This window comes from Diospyros lotus, chromosome 14 (assembly GCF_014633365.1).
Source record: "Diospyros lotus cultivar Yz01 chromosome 14, ASM1463336v1, whole genome shotgun sequence".
Lineage (NCBI taxonomy): Eukaryota > Viridiplantae > Streptophyta > Magnoliopsida > Ericales > Ebenaceae > Diospyros > Diospyros lotus.
In genome coordinates this window covers 17,749,547-17,766,561 of record NC_068351.1, presented here as the reverse complement: position 1 = coordinate 17,766,561, position 17,015 = coordinate 17,749,547, and the positions used below count along the sequence as shown (strand labels likewise).

General features: G+C 34.9%; 1 protein-coding gene across 1 annotated transcript; it reads left to right on the top strand.

The window, feature by feature from the left end:
- The first annotated feature begins 10,374 nt into the window (after positions 1-10,374).
- Positions 10,375-11,088, top strand: LOC127790922 (secreted RxLR effector protein 161-like). The gene has a single exon (XM_052320653.1). The coding sequence runs from the start codon at positions 10,375-10,377 to the stop codon at positions 11,086-11,088; it is 714 nt and encodes a 237-aa protein (XP_052176613.1).
- Positions 11,089-17,015: the final 5,927 nt, after the last annotated feature.

Here is a 17,015-nt window from a genome sequence, read left to right as displayed (position 1 = left end):
ATGTCGTGAAGTAACCCGATGGTAGTGACCCAGGGCGTTGCAATCACCCCTGCAGGCCATCATGTTAACAAAAGTTTCAGCCTTCCCTGACTTGTGAGGGTGTGGTCCAAAACCACGTACATGATGCAACCCATCTCAATGTCACTAGCCATGAATGTAGTGATGCATGTCCAAGTGTATGAAAATGCGAACCAATGGTATTAAATGATATACAAACAACCTGAATGAAGGTACAACATGTAAAAGATGCAAGAGTTCAAAGAAGAGGAGTCACCCACCAAAGTTACCTGACCCGGTACTATTCACAGTTGTCGGTTAGGCTGTTCTGCATAAAATAAAAGATTTCGTAAAACCAAAATAAAATATTTTTATATAGGCTTACAGGGAATAAATAGAGGTATAAGTGTACAAAATTTTAGGTAAAAAGGGCCTCACATGCGCTCTCACGCGCCCCTAGGAATGCACCCACGCACCCCACTCGTGGCCAACAGCGGCGCGTGTGTTACACGCGCCGTGTCTTTCTCCGACGCAGGTGCATTGTAGCTCGATTTTTTGGGCTTTTCTCCTTCGTTTTAACTTCGATTCAACCCCCGTTTGTTCATACACCTCACTCTTTCTTCCCTTTACAAGATTATAAAATTAAACGTTGCTGTTTTTTGGCGATTCGAGCCCAGATTCTGACGACGTGCAGATTTCTCGACGGGACTTGTATCTCCTTCGTTCCCTCACCGATCTACCTCGTTTCTTTGGCAGAATCTCCTTTATTTCTGAAGAACAGATTCCTCACCCTTAATTCTCTCACACGACCCAACCTTGCCTCAAATTTTCATGAATTGTTTTGGTTGGGTTTAAGCTTTTTATAGAATTTGTGGCCAATTAGATTGTGCCACTTGGAAGGACACTTGGCCATTTGGGATTGGCCAATTGCTGATTTTTTGCTAGCTTCATGATGACTAAGCTTTTGGCTTTTATCATTTCGGCCCACGATTTTCATAAATTACACTTTTACCCCTCGTAACTTTGAGAATCCCACTTTTTGCCTTCTAAATGCTATTCCTCCATTTCCAATAATTCTTACAATGCTTCTTCACTTTTGGGTACCATTCTTGTCTCCGAAATGATCTCCAATTATTTTTGAGAAATTACACTTTTGCCCGAAATTTCCTAAAATACACTACATTTTGCATGATATTCACCCGTTCCTTTTTGAATCCTGAATCCATCTTATCTTCTTTAAAAAAGATTACTCCTATAAAAATCCTGGGTGTTACATCCGGTCACTAGCAGGCTTCGGCGACTGTCGATGCAGGATACAACGGCTTACTCCGGTGAATGGCGACCACGATCGACCGGATCTAGCACAACTATTAGCGGTACTCACTCTCTGTTAACTAACAGTGCACAGGGGAAACCAACACATGAGAAGGCTGAAAATGATCTGCTTCACAGCGAAGTTAGACCATCCCTTTTATAGTTGGGTCGAGGGGGCCGAACAAACGCATCCTTCAAAGTGGCATTGATTGCCGGAGTAAAAGCCGATGCTTGGAGCAGTTGAAGGGGCCGGGAAAGATCAATGGATGTTTGCCCAAAGACCCGAAGGAAACCAGATTGTCGCTGATAAAGACGGAAGCAGAAATAATAAGAAATAAATTAAGATACAAAAATCGTTAATTTCTCTTATATAAAAATATATATTAAATGACCCGGCTCGCCGACCCGTCAGGATGATGAGGGTGGCGGCGCGCGCTAGGGCTAAGTGGTTCGCCCTCTCACAAAATCTGGGTGCCCCTTAGGGCCCAAACCTATATGAGATTGAGGAGTATAAATACCCACTCCCATCTCTTTATACAACCAATGTGGGACAAATACCCATACTCACACACTAATATACACAACAATCCCCCACATGAGTGTAAGTGTGCTAAACCAAATAAACTGACACAATGCAATAGAGAGCGAACAGACAAGTTATGCATCAGGTAAGGTGTTTTTTTGGAGTTGAACATTTTCTTAATGGATATCTAATGAACTTACTGAAGAAATAGTGAGTTCAACTCTTGAACTATCATTCCAATGGTAAATTGAGAGAACAAATACCACATGCAACTCGTCTTGTACCTTCAAGTTCTATACGATTGTGTCCATTTTGGTCATGGACAGCATCCTGAATTCATGAGAGCTCTAGAGAACCCAAGCCTTTAGAACAGTTCTCATAGAAACGATGCATTTCTACTCTCAGATAGGTAATCATTGATTAATAGTATTTTGTCACTACTCTTATAATAAGATATCAATATTACCTGTATCACCAACATAATACACGTTCTCTTACTACCGGGAACCGAGGAAGGAACTATAGTGTGTAATCCATGAATCGTTACAGCCAGTTTGACTATTTAACCCAGATCTTGGGATCTCCAGTCAACTGGGTTAGGTTTCCATCGAAACACTCATTTCTCAGGCTTTAACCCCATTCCCTTCGATGTAGAGGAGACTTATTTCTTTGTCACTCCTTTAGTCAAAGGATTAGCCAAATTTTCCTTAGATTTTACATAGTCAATGGAGATTATTCCATTGTTGTTCTTGGGTGCGAGAAGATGTCGTTTTATTCTTAATGTGGTTGTGTATGGTAGTACCCTAGCGACTGACTAGTGGTTCTTATTGTGTATAATCTTATCCATTCTTGATAACTTATCTATGTATATTATGCTTTCGTTGTGTTTGTATATGTTTATCTCTTTTTTAGGGAATCCACTTCGGCTTCCCTGGCTTGAGGGTTGTCGGGTTGGGGCTCCCTACAACCACACTTTAAATGATTACGAGGAGAATAAAAATGTAATGCCCCAAAAATATTCTCATTTTTTTCTTTATAAACACTCTTATGACTCTTATATATGGGTTGAAATTTTGCCCCACAGCTATACAACAGTAGAAGTAGATAAATTGTACATACATATTTCAGGGGCTCTTCTTACATAACAAAGCATCAATTATACAAATATGACAAAACCTATTATCTAAGTCCCTATCAACAACTCACTCCCAGAGATCTTTTCGGTCAAGATTGCTCTGTACACATAGCCACCTAGAGAAAACATGCTATAAAACCCATCATCGCCATCAGCTTCCATACCTAGAATGATGTTAAAACAAGGTGAGCCACAAGACTCAACAAGCATAGTAGAAAAAATAATGATAAGGCTAGGGATAGATCTCTCACCCAGAATACACCCCACAAAATGTTGTGCTATAAATGATAATGTCGCATCATGCCATACACCAAGATATCCAGTTCTCAACTTAAATATACCAATACACATAATGGTCCTTAGGGCCCACATAAGAAATGCACAACCTTGCACCCAAGTCTTAGCATACAATTCTATTGCAACCATAACTGGCTAGCATAAGCCACATGAGCCCGAGGCCCACATAAAATAATCTACATGCCAGAGTTCCCTAGTTATAGCTACCCGAAGTCGCGCTCAATTGAAAGCTATCAAGGGTCAACTCCATATCACACCATACTGTAGCCATGAATGGAACAAATAATATATGCAATGGCGTAGTAAGTATCGACGTGATACATTGACCCCCATAAGCCAGGTATCAGGCCATGCTTTGTTCACATAGTAATACACACCTAATACAATGCTTGTGCACCTAGTCATTCTAAAATGTTCATGTCTAAGCATTCACATCTTATGTTACCCCCAATGATGTAAGCTCAATCCCATGAGCTACAATGCCATGCAATATGTTACATAATGGCAGAGTTGATCGACAGTAACCCAGCACTAGTCGACAGTCCGTGACTAAGAGGAATCGGTCGACAGCCTTCATTGACCAACCAACGATCTTTTCCATCGTCGTTGAATGGTCAACACTTGCCTCATCGCTCGACAGCTCCTGTCCCCAATTACAAATACTCACTTCTAAGGGACTCCTAACTATACCCTAACCTCTAAGAACCTAGCCCCAAATCAGTTCAACATCATTCCCAAGGGAACATGGGCGATATAATACCTTGTAAGCATTTAACAAATAAAATTGTAGAAGTCTCTTATTTAATTTACACGAAAGAAATCTATAATTCATATAAATAATACTCGAAACTGAATCAGACCAAGGAAGGGGATGGAACTCATAAAGCAAAGGAACCGTGCAAAGGAAGTAGAGACCTTTGAGCTCACACATCGCTAAATTAATACAAGTAAAATAATATAATTTTACCAAAATTAGTAAAATCACACTCTAAATTAAATTCCAACTATACAGAATTACTAGAATACTTTTCCCACTTACTCGGTATCCTCACACTCCAATTAAATGAAATTTTCCCCAAATTTACCTATAATTTTTCCTGCTACTGTTCACATTCTTCTTCTCTAAATTCTCATTTTGTTGTTGCCCAAAACACACTGTAATTGAGAGTTTAAAATAACAAATAGGTGGGCGGCTAAGCACTAGCCGCCTGACAACTAGTGACTGCACCAACGCCTCCTTAAAACGAGGTCATTTTGGGCGCTCATTAGCTGAACAAATCCAGCCATTTTTCCCCCCCAGCCGCGTCTAGCCTAGGCCTCGAACCCACGACCCCAAGCCCAGCCTCCCGCATGGGTGCTACCTGATCCACAAGCTTCCTCAACATATACATGCATCCAATTAATTTTAAAGTGATCCCTAGCTAGATTTCAGAAATTACACCCATACCCCATAATTTCCAAAAATAAACACCTACACCCCACTTAATAATAACACTTGTACCTTAATTCTCTCCAAATAATTACTTGTCCAATTTTTTAAAACAAATAAATTAATATTGACCCATAAAATAATTCAAATCCACAAAACTTCAATAAATCATAAATCACTTCAAATGCAGAAATTAATAATTATCATTTGTTCCCAAAATATCAGGATATTACAAAAAATGCTTTTATTGGAAGCATTTATAAGTCATGTTATGAATTTAAATCGAAAACAAACCACAATCAAAACATTAATTACACAAACGAATACAAAATTTAACATGGAATACTCGAATTGGGAAAAATCACGATAAGAAAGAACAAAATAATACTAAGATAATATTGGTATAATAATAGTAATATAGTTACAACTAATTTTAGGGCATTGGTCACTCATTTATAGACATAAACACATCTGTAAATGTACATAGGAAATTACATCCTGATAAAAAGATGAGTCGAGAGGATATTTTTGCATACAAGATAAATCCTAATAAAAATAAAATTTGACATCCTAATTATAGTTAAATTCGAATTCATAATCACAGTCAAATTAAGAGTCTCAATCTTAGTCAAATTTAAATTCTGAATCACAATTATAACAAGCTCTACCTTCACATGAAATTCAAATATAGAATTATTCATAATTCTTTCTTTCAACAAAATCACGAAGAATTAATCTCCTTGACGAATATCAACTAAATCTGCACTATGAAAAATACAAATCAAATTCACACAATGCTCATTGTAGTGGATATCTTCAACCACATTCAAAACATAAGTAACATGATCAGCCTCAATGTATATTTACTAACCTTAATGACTCCACATTCACAAATGTAAATCTACCTTAATAACTCCATCTTCATTTAAATCAATATGTGCGAAAATTGCATGCATCTTAACCTACTATAATGAATATCTAATATTCTGGTCCAACAATGGAATATCATACTTCAAAGTAGTTAATACAAAGATCAAATAACCCTAAATAATGCTAAATGATCAATAAATAAAAGTTCAATAGAAAACATACCAAAATATCGAATCTGGATAGCACATTTGAGAAAAAATAAATCTAGATCTATTTGGCAAATATGGAGTGGACGAATAGGCTAGGTCAGATCAGATCTGGGCAAGGATCTAGGCCAAAATTTGGGTAAGAAGTTGAAGCTTCTTTAATGGTAGAAACTTGAAGACAGTGACGATGATTGTTGAAGGCGGTGGTAAGTATGGAGTAGCTTGAGGATAGGTTGTTGATGATGAAGGTGACAAAAAATGAATATGAGGTTAGCCGATATGTAGTGGTTAACTAAATGTGGAAGAGATAAACCGATTGATGATCAACTAAGGGGCGGTCGAACTAGTAACCAAATGGTTACAGGCGTGATGGCATTCGTTGACGGCGACAAAGGAAAAACAACTTTCGGCTTTGAAAACGGTCAAATAAGAACTACACGTGAAGATCAACAAACGTTTGCAGAAGAGCTGGTAAGAGAAAACAGATCAATTGAAGCCTACTTGATCGACGGTGATGGTGAACAAAATGGGTCGTCGAACAACAGTAGTGGTAGCAATAACTGATGGTTTGATTCAACAACAACAACTAGACAATCTGAATTGTTGAAAGATGATGTGGATCTGCAGATCTAACAACTAAGATTTGCCAACAACTAATGGTTTGATTCAATAACTCTAATACTAGTATTTTATGAATTCCGATAAAAAACAAACCACAATCAAACCATCAACCACGCAAACGAATATAGAATTTAATGTGAAAAACCTAAATCGAAAGAAACCATGGGCAAAAATAACAAAATATCACTAATATTATATTGGTATAATAATAGTGATATAGCTACAACTAATTTCATGGAATTGGACACCTATTTATAGACCTAAACTCATCTATAGATGTACATAAGAAATTATACATTGATAAGAAGATGAGTCAGGAGAATATTTCTGCATGCGAGATAAATCCTAATCAAAATCAAATTTGGCATCTTCTTCATAATCAAATTCAAAATCATAATCACAGTTAAATTTGACATGATTTTATGATTTATCTTTTTGTTTAATAATCTCCTATTAACTAGGGTAGTGCAGTTATTGCTTTAACGATATCCTTGTTTGTTTACCACATATTTAGTTGTAAGGGTGGGATGTTGTTGATTTCAATTAGTTTTTCTGTAAGGCTATTATATAGCCAAAGTTGTTATTCAATAAGACAAGGTCATTCTTTCAGTTGTTTGTGTTCCTGATCTTCTAGTTCCTAACAAACTGGTATTAGAGCCCCCACTGGGCTTAAGAAGAAAAAAAGTAGCGGACTTTGATTGACTTGCAAACAGAGATAAGCATGACGAGTGAAGGGAATTTCGTGCAACCTGTAATTCCCCGTTTCGATGGTTATTATGACCATTGGAAAATGTTAATATAAAATTTTCTGAGGTCAAAAGAATATTGGAGCTTGGTGGAGATTGGCTATGCAAAGCCAAAAGCTAGAGAAACTTTGTCTGAGGCATAGTAAAGAAGACTCGATAAGTTAAAGTTAAAAGACCTCAAAGTGAAGAACAACTTGTCCAGGTAATTGATAGAGCAATTTTGGAGACTGTTTTGCAGAACTATACTTCGAAGCGAATCTGGGACTCTATGAAGAAAAAATACGAAGGAAATGCAAGGGTGAAGCGTTCAACTCTTCAAGCTCTGTGTAAAGAGTTTGAAATCCTTGAAATGAAGTTAGGAAAGAGGGTCACAGATTATTTATCTAGGGTTATGTCTGTTGCAAACATAATGCGTGTGCATGGGGAGAAAATGACTGATGTCACTGTGGTGGAGAAAATTCTCAGATCCTTAACTGACAAATTTAGCTACATAGTTTGTTCAATTGAGGAATCTAAGAATATAGACGAGCTCTCTATTGATAAACTACAGAGTTTGTTGATTGTCCATGAACAGAAGTTTGACAAGCAAAATGGTGAAGAACAAGCTCTGAAGGTGACTTATGAGGGCAACTATAGTGGAAGAGGTCATGGCAAAGCTACATTTAGGGAAATAAGCAGCCATTCAACAAAACCCTTGTTGAATGCTACGAATGTCACAAGCTCGGTCATTTCCAATACGAGTGTCCAGCTTGGCACAAAGAAGCAAATTATGCAGAGCTAGATAATGATGAAGAAATGAATAGAAAGGAAGAAATACTCATGATGTCTTATGTAGATATTAATGAAGCCAAAAGAGAATATGCATTTTTTTTGGACTCGAGATGTAGTAATCACATGTGTGGAGATAAAAGACTATTTTGTGAGTTTAATGAAGGTTTTCGCCACAAGGTGAAATTGGGAAATGACACAAGGATGAGTGTAGTTGGGAAGGGAAATGTGAGATTGCAGATGAATGGCTTTAATTATGTTGTTACAGAAGTCTTTTATGTATTGGAGTTGAAAAATAATCTGTTGAGCATAGGGAAACTATAGAAAAGAGGGCTTGTTATACTAATCAAATCAGGAAAATGCCAGATCTACCATCCAGATAAAGGTCAGATCATTCAAACCGAGATGACAACCAACAAAATGTTTGTCTTGTTGGCTAAGTCTCAGCCAATGAAGGAGGCCTGCTTTCAGACGACATCATAGGATCTTTCGCACTTCTGGCATTGTAAATATTGTCATCTCAGTCACCAAGGTCTGAGAACCTTACAGTCCAGGAACATGGTGTGTGGCTTACCTCAGCTTCCTACTTCAAATGTTGTATGCACAAACTGCATGATAGGAAAGCAGCACAGAGATCCTATCTGAAAGATAAGTACCTAGAGAGCATCACAAAGGTTGCAACTCATTCAAGCAGACATTTGTGGTCCAATTACTATCATTTCCAACAGTAAAAAGAGGTATTTATTATGCTTTTTCAATGACTATAGTAGAAAATCTTGGGTCTATTTTTTGATTGAGAAGTCAGTAGCATTTACAACATTCAAGTATTTTAAAAATTGTGTGGAGAAGGAGACTGGTTCATTTATTAAGCGGTTACATACTGATCATGGATGAGAGTTTACTTCGGAGGAATTCAATGATTTTTGTGAAAGGAATGAGATAAAGAGACATTTGACTACTGCCTATACTCCTCAACAAAACAGAGTTGCAGAGAGGAAGAATAGGATAGTCATGAATATGGTGAGGAGTATGCTTTTGGAGAAAAGAAATCCCAAAACATTTTGGCCTAAAGCTGTCAACTAGACAATATATGTGTTGAATCGATCCCTAACCCTTGTTGTGAAGAATGTAACTCCACAAGAAGCATAGAGTGGAGTTAAGCCATCAGTGGAACATTTCAGAGTTTTTGGATGTGTGTCACATGCCCATGTACCCGATACTAAAAGAACTAAGTTGGAGAACAAAAGCTTCAGCTGTGTTTTTTTGGGAGTTAGTGAAAAGTCCAAGGTGTATAGATCTTTACGATTTGGTTTCAAAATGGGTAATAATCAACATAGATGTCAATTTTTAGGAAGAAAAGCAATGGGATTGGGATAAGAGCTATGAGGAGCAGCTATTGCTTGACTTAGAGTGGAATGATGATGTTGAAAATATGAATGATGCAAATGAGTTAGAAGGTAAGAGTGATGATGGTGCTGTAGAGAGTAAGAATGTTTCGCCAAATCCTGTAAATGCAAAAGGAATGTCAAGCATAGAAGAAGAAAGAAATAGAAGGGCACCAATGTGGATGAGGTATTATGTAAGTGGTGAAGGACTTTCTGAAGAAGATGTTGATGTTAATCTAAGATTGTTTGCTAGTGTTGATCCGGTGTGTTTCAAAGAAGCTGTGAAGAGTAGCAAATGGAGACAAGCTATGGATTTATATATAACGTCTATCGAGAAGAATGAAACATGGATTCTTACTGACCTACCAACAGGAGCTAAGAGAATTGGGGTTAAGTGGGTGTATAAAATGAAACTCAATGAGCATGGAGAAATTGATAAGTATAAAGCACGATTGGTGGCGAAGAGTTATGCACAGGAGTATGGGGTTGATTACTCGAAGGTGTTTGCACCAGTAGCTAGAATGGATACGGTCAGAATGATCAATGCTCTTGCAGCACAAAGAGAATGGAGTATTTATCAGGTTGATGTAAAATCGGCCTTCCTTCATGGAGAATTAAGTGAGGATGTATTTGTGGAGTAGCTTGAAGGGTATGTGCAGAGAGGTGATCCTCACAAAGTTTACAAGCTAAAGAAAGCATTGTACGGACTAAAGCAAGCTCCGCGAGCCTAGTTTAGTAGAATTGAATCACATTTTATGAAGGAAGGATTTGACAGGTGCCATAGTGAGCATACACTCTTCATCAAGACAGACAAAGAAGGTAAAATTCTCATTGTTTGTTTATATGTGGATGATTTGATTTTTATTGGGAATAATGAAGCTATGTTTGAAGAATTTAAGAATTCAATGATGAGTGAATTTGATATGACTTACCTGGGGAAAATGAGATATTTTCTCAGGATTGAAGTCTACAGAGAAGTGATGGTATTTTTATCAGTTAGAAAAAGTATGCATTAGATGCGTTAAGGAGGTTTGGAATGGAAAAAACAATGCAGTTCACAATCCTATTGTTCCAGGGTTTAAGATGGTTAAGGATGAAAATGGAATAGAAGTGGATGCAACCTTTTACAAACAAATTGTGGGAAGCTTAATGTATCTGACTGCTACTCAGCCAGACATGATGTTTGTAGTAAGCTTGATTAGCGGGGATATGGCACAGCCTACTAAGCTTCATCTTTTGGCGGCAAAAAGAGTCTTGAGGTATCTGAGAGGGACTACAAACTTTGGGATATTCTACAAGAAGGGAGGGAACAAGGAATTGGTTGCATACACTGATAGTGATTATGCAAGAGATTTTGAGGATAGAAAAAGTACTGTTGGTTATGTGTTCATGTTAAGCTCAGGTGCAGTGTCTTGGTCTTCAAGAAAACAACCAATTGTCACTCTCTCTATAATTGAAACAAAGTTTATTGTTGCAACAGCTTGTACATGTCAGGTTGTGTGGATTAAAAGAATTTTGACAAAACTCAGCTATGATCAAGGTGATTGCACTACTATGTTCTGCGATAATAGCTCTACCATCAAGTTATCTAAAAATCCTGTGATACATGGTCATAGCAAACACATTGATGTACGTTTTCATTTTCTGTGTGATTTAAACAAGGAAAGGGTTGTGCAGTTGGTTCATTGTGGCACTCAAGATCAAGTTGCAGATGTGATGACCAAGCCACTCAAGCTTGACCTGTTCCAGAAGTTGCGTGGTATGCTGGGAGTGTGTGAAGTACCTAAAGTAAACTAATTGCTTGTTGCATTTAGTTTAAGGGAGGGAATGACATGAATTTAGGATTTATCTTTCTATTTAATAATCTCCTATTAACTAGGATAGTGTAGTTCCTACTTTGACCATTTTCTTATTTTTTTACCACGTACTTAGTTGTAAACGTGGGCTGTTGTTGATTTCAATTAGTTTTTCTATAAAGTTATTATATAACCAAAGTTGTTATTCAATAAGACAAGGTCATTCCTCCAATTGTTTGTGTTCCTGATCTTCTAGTTCCTAACAAAAATAAGAGTCTCAATTTCAGTCAAATTTGAATTTCAAGTATATTCTTTGCTATTCCCAAATCTTTCATCTCAAATTCTTTATTAAGCTGAGATTTTAATCTTCTTATCTCATTTTTATCCTTTGATGCTACTAGCATATCATTAACATATAGAAATAGATATATAAATGACCCATTCTTGTTCCTTTTAAAATAAACACAACTGTCATAACTGTATCTATTAAAATTGTGCTTAATCATAAAAGAATCGAACCTTTTATACCACTGCTAAGGAGACTATTTCAAACCATATAAAGACTTATTTAACATGCACACGTAGTCTTCTTTACTTGAAACTTCAAAACCGTTTGGTTGATGCATATAGATATCCTCGTCAAGTTCCCTATGTAAAAATGTTATCTTAACATCCATTTATTCAAGTTCAAGATCTTGGATAGCTACAATACCAAGTAATGCCTGGAACTGTGTTTCATGATTGGAAAAAAATGCATCTATAAAGTCGGCACCTGAAATCTTACTGTTTCCCTTTGCTACGCGTTTGGTTGTGTACCTCGCTTGTTCAACTTTGGGTGTGCTTTCTTTTTTCTTTAATATCCATTTGCATTTAACTATTTTCTTGTTCTCGGGTAATTTCATCAATCTCCAAGTACTATTTTTGTGTAATGATTCTATTTCTTCTTACATCTCTATGATCCATCTCCCAGATTCAGGACAATTAACTTCTTCGAAATAAGTTGAAGGTTCTCACTCAAATTTAGATTACGAGTCACAATTATAACAAGTCAAAATACTAGCAATAATATAAATGGTTGTGATATTAAAAATGCTTGATAATTGAGTGATTCTATATCAATCCTGGAAACACTCCTTCATGGTGTATTTATATGGCAACTAAGTCTAATACAAGACCCATTTAAAAAAAAAATCAAAACCTACCTCATTCTTTTAACTTGTACAATATAAACAAAACTAATACAAAACATTTACCTTAACACCATAATAAGTCTACAAATGCCAAAACATGTAATTTGAAGTTAATAATCAGAAGAAAGTTGAATTATCCATATATACATGACAAGAGGAAAATATTTACAAAGTCTTCAAAACATAACCTAACTATAAACCCAATGTGTGTTTTTTTTTATCCTATGTAGTCGTCTAGACCCTAGGACATTAGTCTAAGTGCCATCCATCTGTGATATGTTAGCTTGTGAGTATCAAAACACATGAATCTATAATCATGACTCTAACTTGATGATGTTGGGTGCAACTATACATTTAACATATCAATCTCAAAGACCTACGTGTCAATGGTGGAATCTATGTCGATTGGGTCAAAGGTGACGAAAACATATCTAATTGTCCATCTCATCTATTGTCTCCTTAAGTTCTTAGCAATCCATCTTGTTACCATCATGTACGCTAACATTATCACCATAGGTGAGTGACGAGTGTGGGGTCAATTATTGTCTATAAAGTAAGTGGTCTACAACGATCTCTGTAGTTGCCACAAAGAGATATCGACACCCAAAATAGCTATCATACCCTCTCACTTGTCGAGCCATCCAAGGTATCCAACACAACAAGATACAACTCACAGTACGCATAATACCATTCTCATATAAAAAATATTAAAAAACATATAAACATGTTAAGAAAGTAGGAAGAATGCAAGTTGGAAAAAAACATTAAGTTGAAATCAACCCTTACATTGTCACAATAGACATTGTAGTTCATTGTAAATCCCTCCCATCTTTATTTTGAACATTTATCACCTCCCCTTAACATATATCATTTAAACTATAAATATGAATTTGTTATGGTGAATTATATTAGGTATATATGTACCCATATTAGATACCACTTAAACTACAAGTATAGGGATGAAAAAGAATAGACGTGGATCGACTAATCCATCAAAAAATTCATAATTACGTTTGGTGGATATAATTAAAAATTGAGTAAAATGAGTATGAATACGATTATGGTTATTATAAAGAATTGTAATGGTAACCGTAATTGAAAATTGCGACCGTAAACATAAACGATAATTTTATATATAATATTAGTTTTTATATATAAATAATACTAGCTTATAAATTAATAATTTAAATATATATTCCTTTATAAAATATCCTTAACTAATTTATTTATAATAATGTTCAATTAAGCAAACAATTACCTTAAAATATATTATAACAATACCGCCCAAAAAAAAAGCAAAATCATTTCCTATAAAATGCATAATCATTTTAAGATTTTAGTTTCATTTGCTAGATTTCTTGAGGTTAATTCTAATTTGTGTAATCATTCGGTTAAGTTTAATGTAAATGAGTAATTTAATTTTAGTTTTCAATTTCATATACTTTTTTTTTACATTTGCTTCTTATTAAAAATTGTATTTAATTATTTAATTTGTTAAAATTGTTACAGATAAAAATGGTGAATATGATTAATTCATTGATTATGGACACAGTGTGGTTAAGGTTACTAATATAGAACCACAATTATACAGCTGTAGTTATGTTAAGAATCGTAACTGAACCAATCCACAACCATCCCTAGGGATGTAGGTTTAACAAAATATCTAAATGGTACAAGTATGGGGGCGAGAATGAGAATAGAGATATTAGTATGGATACGATTAGGGGGGGTATTTTACTCATACTCTCCCCATTGCCATCCTTAATTCCTAACTCTTTTCAACCAAAGTGTTACTTTATTTCATATAAATCATAAGGGTAAATTTCACATTACACATTTGAGACTAGTAAAATAACACCAATTAATCTTGCATTTTTTTAAAATAACACTCACATTTTTTGTCATTACCTTTATTATCTTCTATTATTCTTTCTTTTCTCCCCTCGTTTCTCTTTCTTATGATTGTCGACCAATGAAATTGTAGAGAATCCAACCCTATCATCATGGGGCTACTCTATTATAAAGAATACTCGAGATTTCACTTTATACATACACATATGAAAAAACTTAGATCAACCCCAAATCTAGGCATGTCTTCATAAAAAATAGTTGACGACCTTAGCCTACTATGAATTTCAACAATGGGTGGATTTTTCTTCAATGCCAATGAGTGGTTGTTGGCGATGATGATAACACGTCTTGGTTTTCTACAATACTACAGGATCTAAGCCTCTATTTTCCATGTAATCACAAGCTTAGAGGCATTCTATCAAGATGCCTATCAAATGCAAGCAAAAAAAAGTGGGAAAGAAATAAAAGAGGAAAAAAAAAAAAGAATAGAGAAATAGGGTTTCATGGAAGTGATAATATTCCTAGCTAGCAATGGTAATAAGTCTAAGTTTTTCTCTTTATAAACCCTGTTAGTGATAGGGCTTTTGTCAACCCCATTGCTAGTAAGGTATTTACAACCCCTTAAGCTTAGTTGCAATAAGCTTTCCACTTGCCACCTATGTGTTTGTTGCTGGCAAATCAAAGAGGAGATCAACTAAAAATTATAGAAATATGTCACTACAACCTAAGAGAAAAGACTTCGCTATTAATGAGGATAAAGCTACCATCAATGAAGAATATTGGACTTCTTTTATTGCTTCTAAAGTTGATTGATAAAGATGGAAGTTGGTTGTTATAGTCTATAGAAGGTTGAATGAGAAAGAAGGAAGCCTCATCATCTATTGCTTAAGGTTAATGGCAAACTGGAATTGGAGGAATACTATGAAGAGGAGAAATAAGGGTGTTCATCTAGATCGAGATGAATTAAGATTGAAATTCTAATGAATTTTAGACTTAAGATTGGATAGACAAGAGCTTGGATTGGACCAAATTGATCCAAACTAGTCTGATATATCTTTTTTCCTTGTTTTCAAATTTTTAAATATAAAATTTTAAAAATGTATATAAATTTATATTTATACAAAACAAAAATTTGAGATGCATGTAATTAATAAACTTAAACAATAAATAAACCCAAATCAATTACAATTTGCATTCAATTAATGAACAATGATTATTGTAAATAATTTATGACTTATGTCAAATTACCAATCCAATTAATAAACAATTATGAGTTATTAATTACAATTTAGATAATTTATGATTTATGTAATAAATACATATTAATTAATAATCACACACAAAACACAATGCAAATAATGAAATAAAACACATAACACATAAATAAAAATATAAAACCAACATATAAACTCTTAGAAAAAAATAAACCAGTCATCATTGGCACTGATAAGCTTACGCTGTAGGCGAACATTGAACTTACCAAGTAAAACGAATGGTAGGGTGATAGTGGCGATTTTGGTGAAGGTAAGCAATGGAGCAAAATAGGGGTAAGATGAGACTATTAGGTAATGGCGATGCCCCAACAAGTAGGAGTAATAGGCATGGTGGCGCTGACAACAATAATAGATGAAGTTTGAAGAAGAAAAAGATGAGAGACTTGACGTCAATAAGGGTTGGAGCTGTACAAAACGGGCTGAGGTCTGACGTCTGAAGGTGAGTGAGCTCAAGAAATGCTACTGAATGGAAGGGGAACCTCTAAAAGGCATAGACCCAAGGTTGTCTCTTATATGTCTTTTACCTTAGTCTCTGACTTTTACTTATAAAGTTTTAACCTTTAAACAAAGAGAAAGTGGCAAAGTGTAGTGCCAAACAACTAGTGTTCAAGTCAATAAAAAAAATAAAAATGAAAGGTTATATTTTAAGGGGATTGACCATTTTTCAATTTTGGACTAGTCTCTCAGTGCCCTATCCTATACTAAAATTTGAACCCCCAAAGATAATCCCACACTATTGATTGTGAAATTTTGATGACCTAAGATTGAAGGTTTGTACAGCTATTATAACGGCCACTAATAAGTTTAAATTTTTATTTTTTTTTGTAATTAAAATGAGAAAGCGCATTTCGGAAATTTTCACAAACATATCATACTTTTTAGTGGTAAGGGAAAAATGATTTGCTATCATGCAAGTTAATAAAAACTGTATTATTTTTAAAAAACACGATATAGAGAGGTGTTTGGAGTTTCATTTTGATTGTTTATAAGCTATCATTAGAGTTTAAACGCTATATAACTCATTTTGTTACATATTTATTAAAAATTAACGAGTTTAAACCTTGTTTCAACAACGTTTTAGAAAATCTTCTCCACATTTTCCAAAACCACTATTGGGAGCTTATTTCGTTGACCAAATGATATATAATTTTGCCTTTTACAAACTCTAAGACTTATAACCCTCTTTACCCTTAACCATTAAACTCTAGCCCATTGCCGTCTCTAGCTTCCGGCATCGTCGTCTCTAGTCCATGTTTGTCACCATTGCTTTTAGCTTGTCACCATCATCGTTGTACATCTCTTCTATCACCGTTGCTTTTAACCTATTGTTGTTGCCTCTATCTTTTCCTCCATTGCCATCTCCTCTCGTCGTCATTCTTCACTATATATATATAACATATATATTTTAATGTTTATTGGATTAGTATATTTAACATTTTTATAAATTAAACTTAAATTTAAATATAAAATATTATATTAATATATTTTTAATAATTATATATAATTTATTGATAAAATTTTTATTATTTAAACATCAATTTATGATTTAATTTTATTAAAAATTAGTATTTTCAAAAATTTTATTTGTATTATTTAATAATATGTCTGTTTTA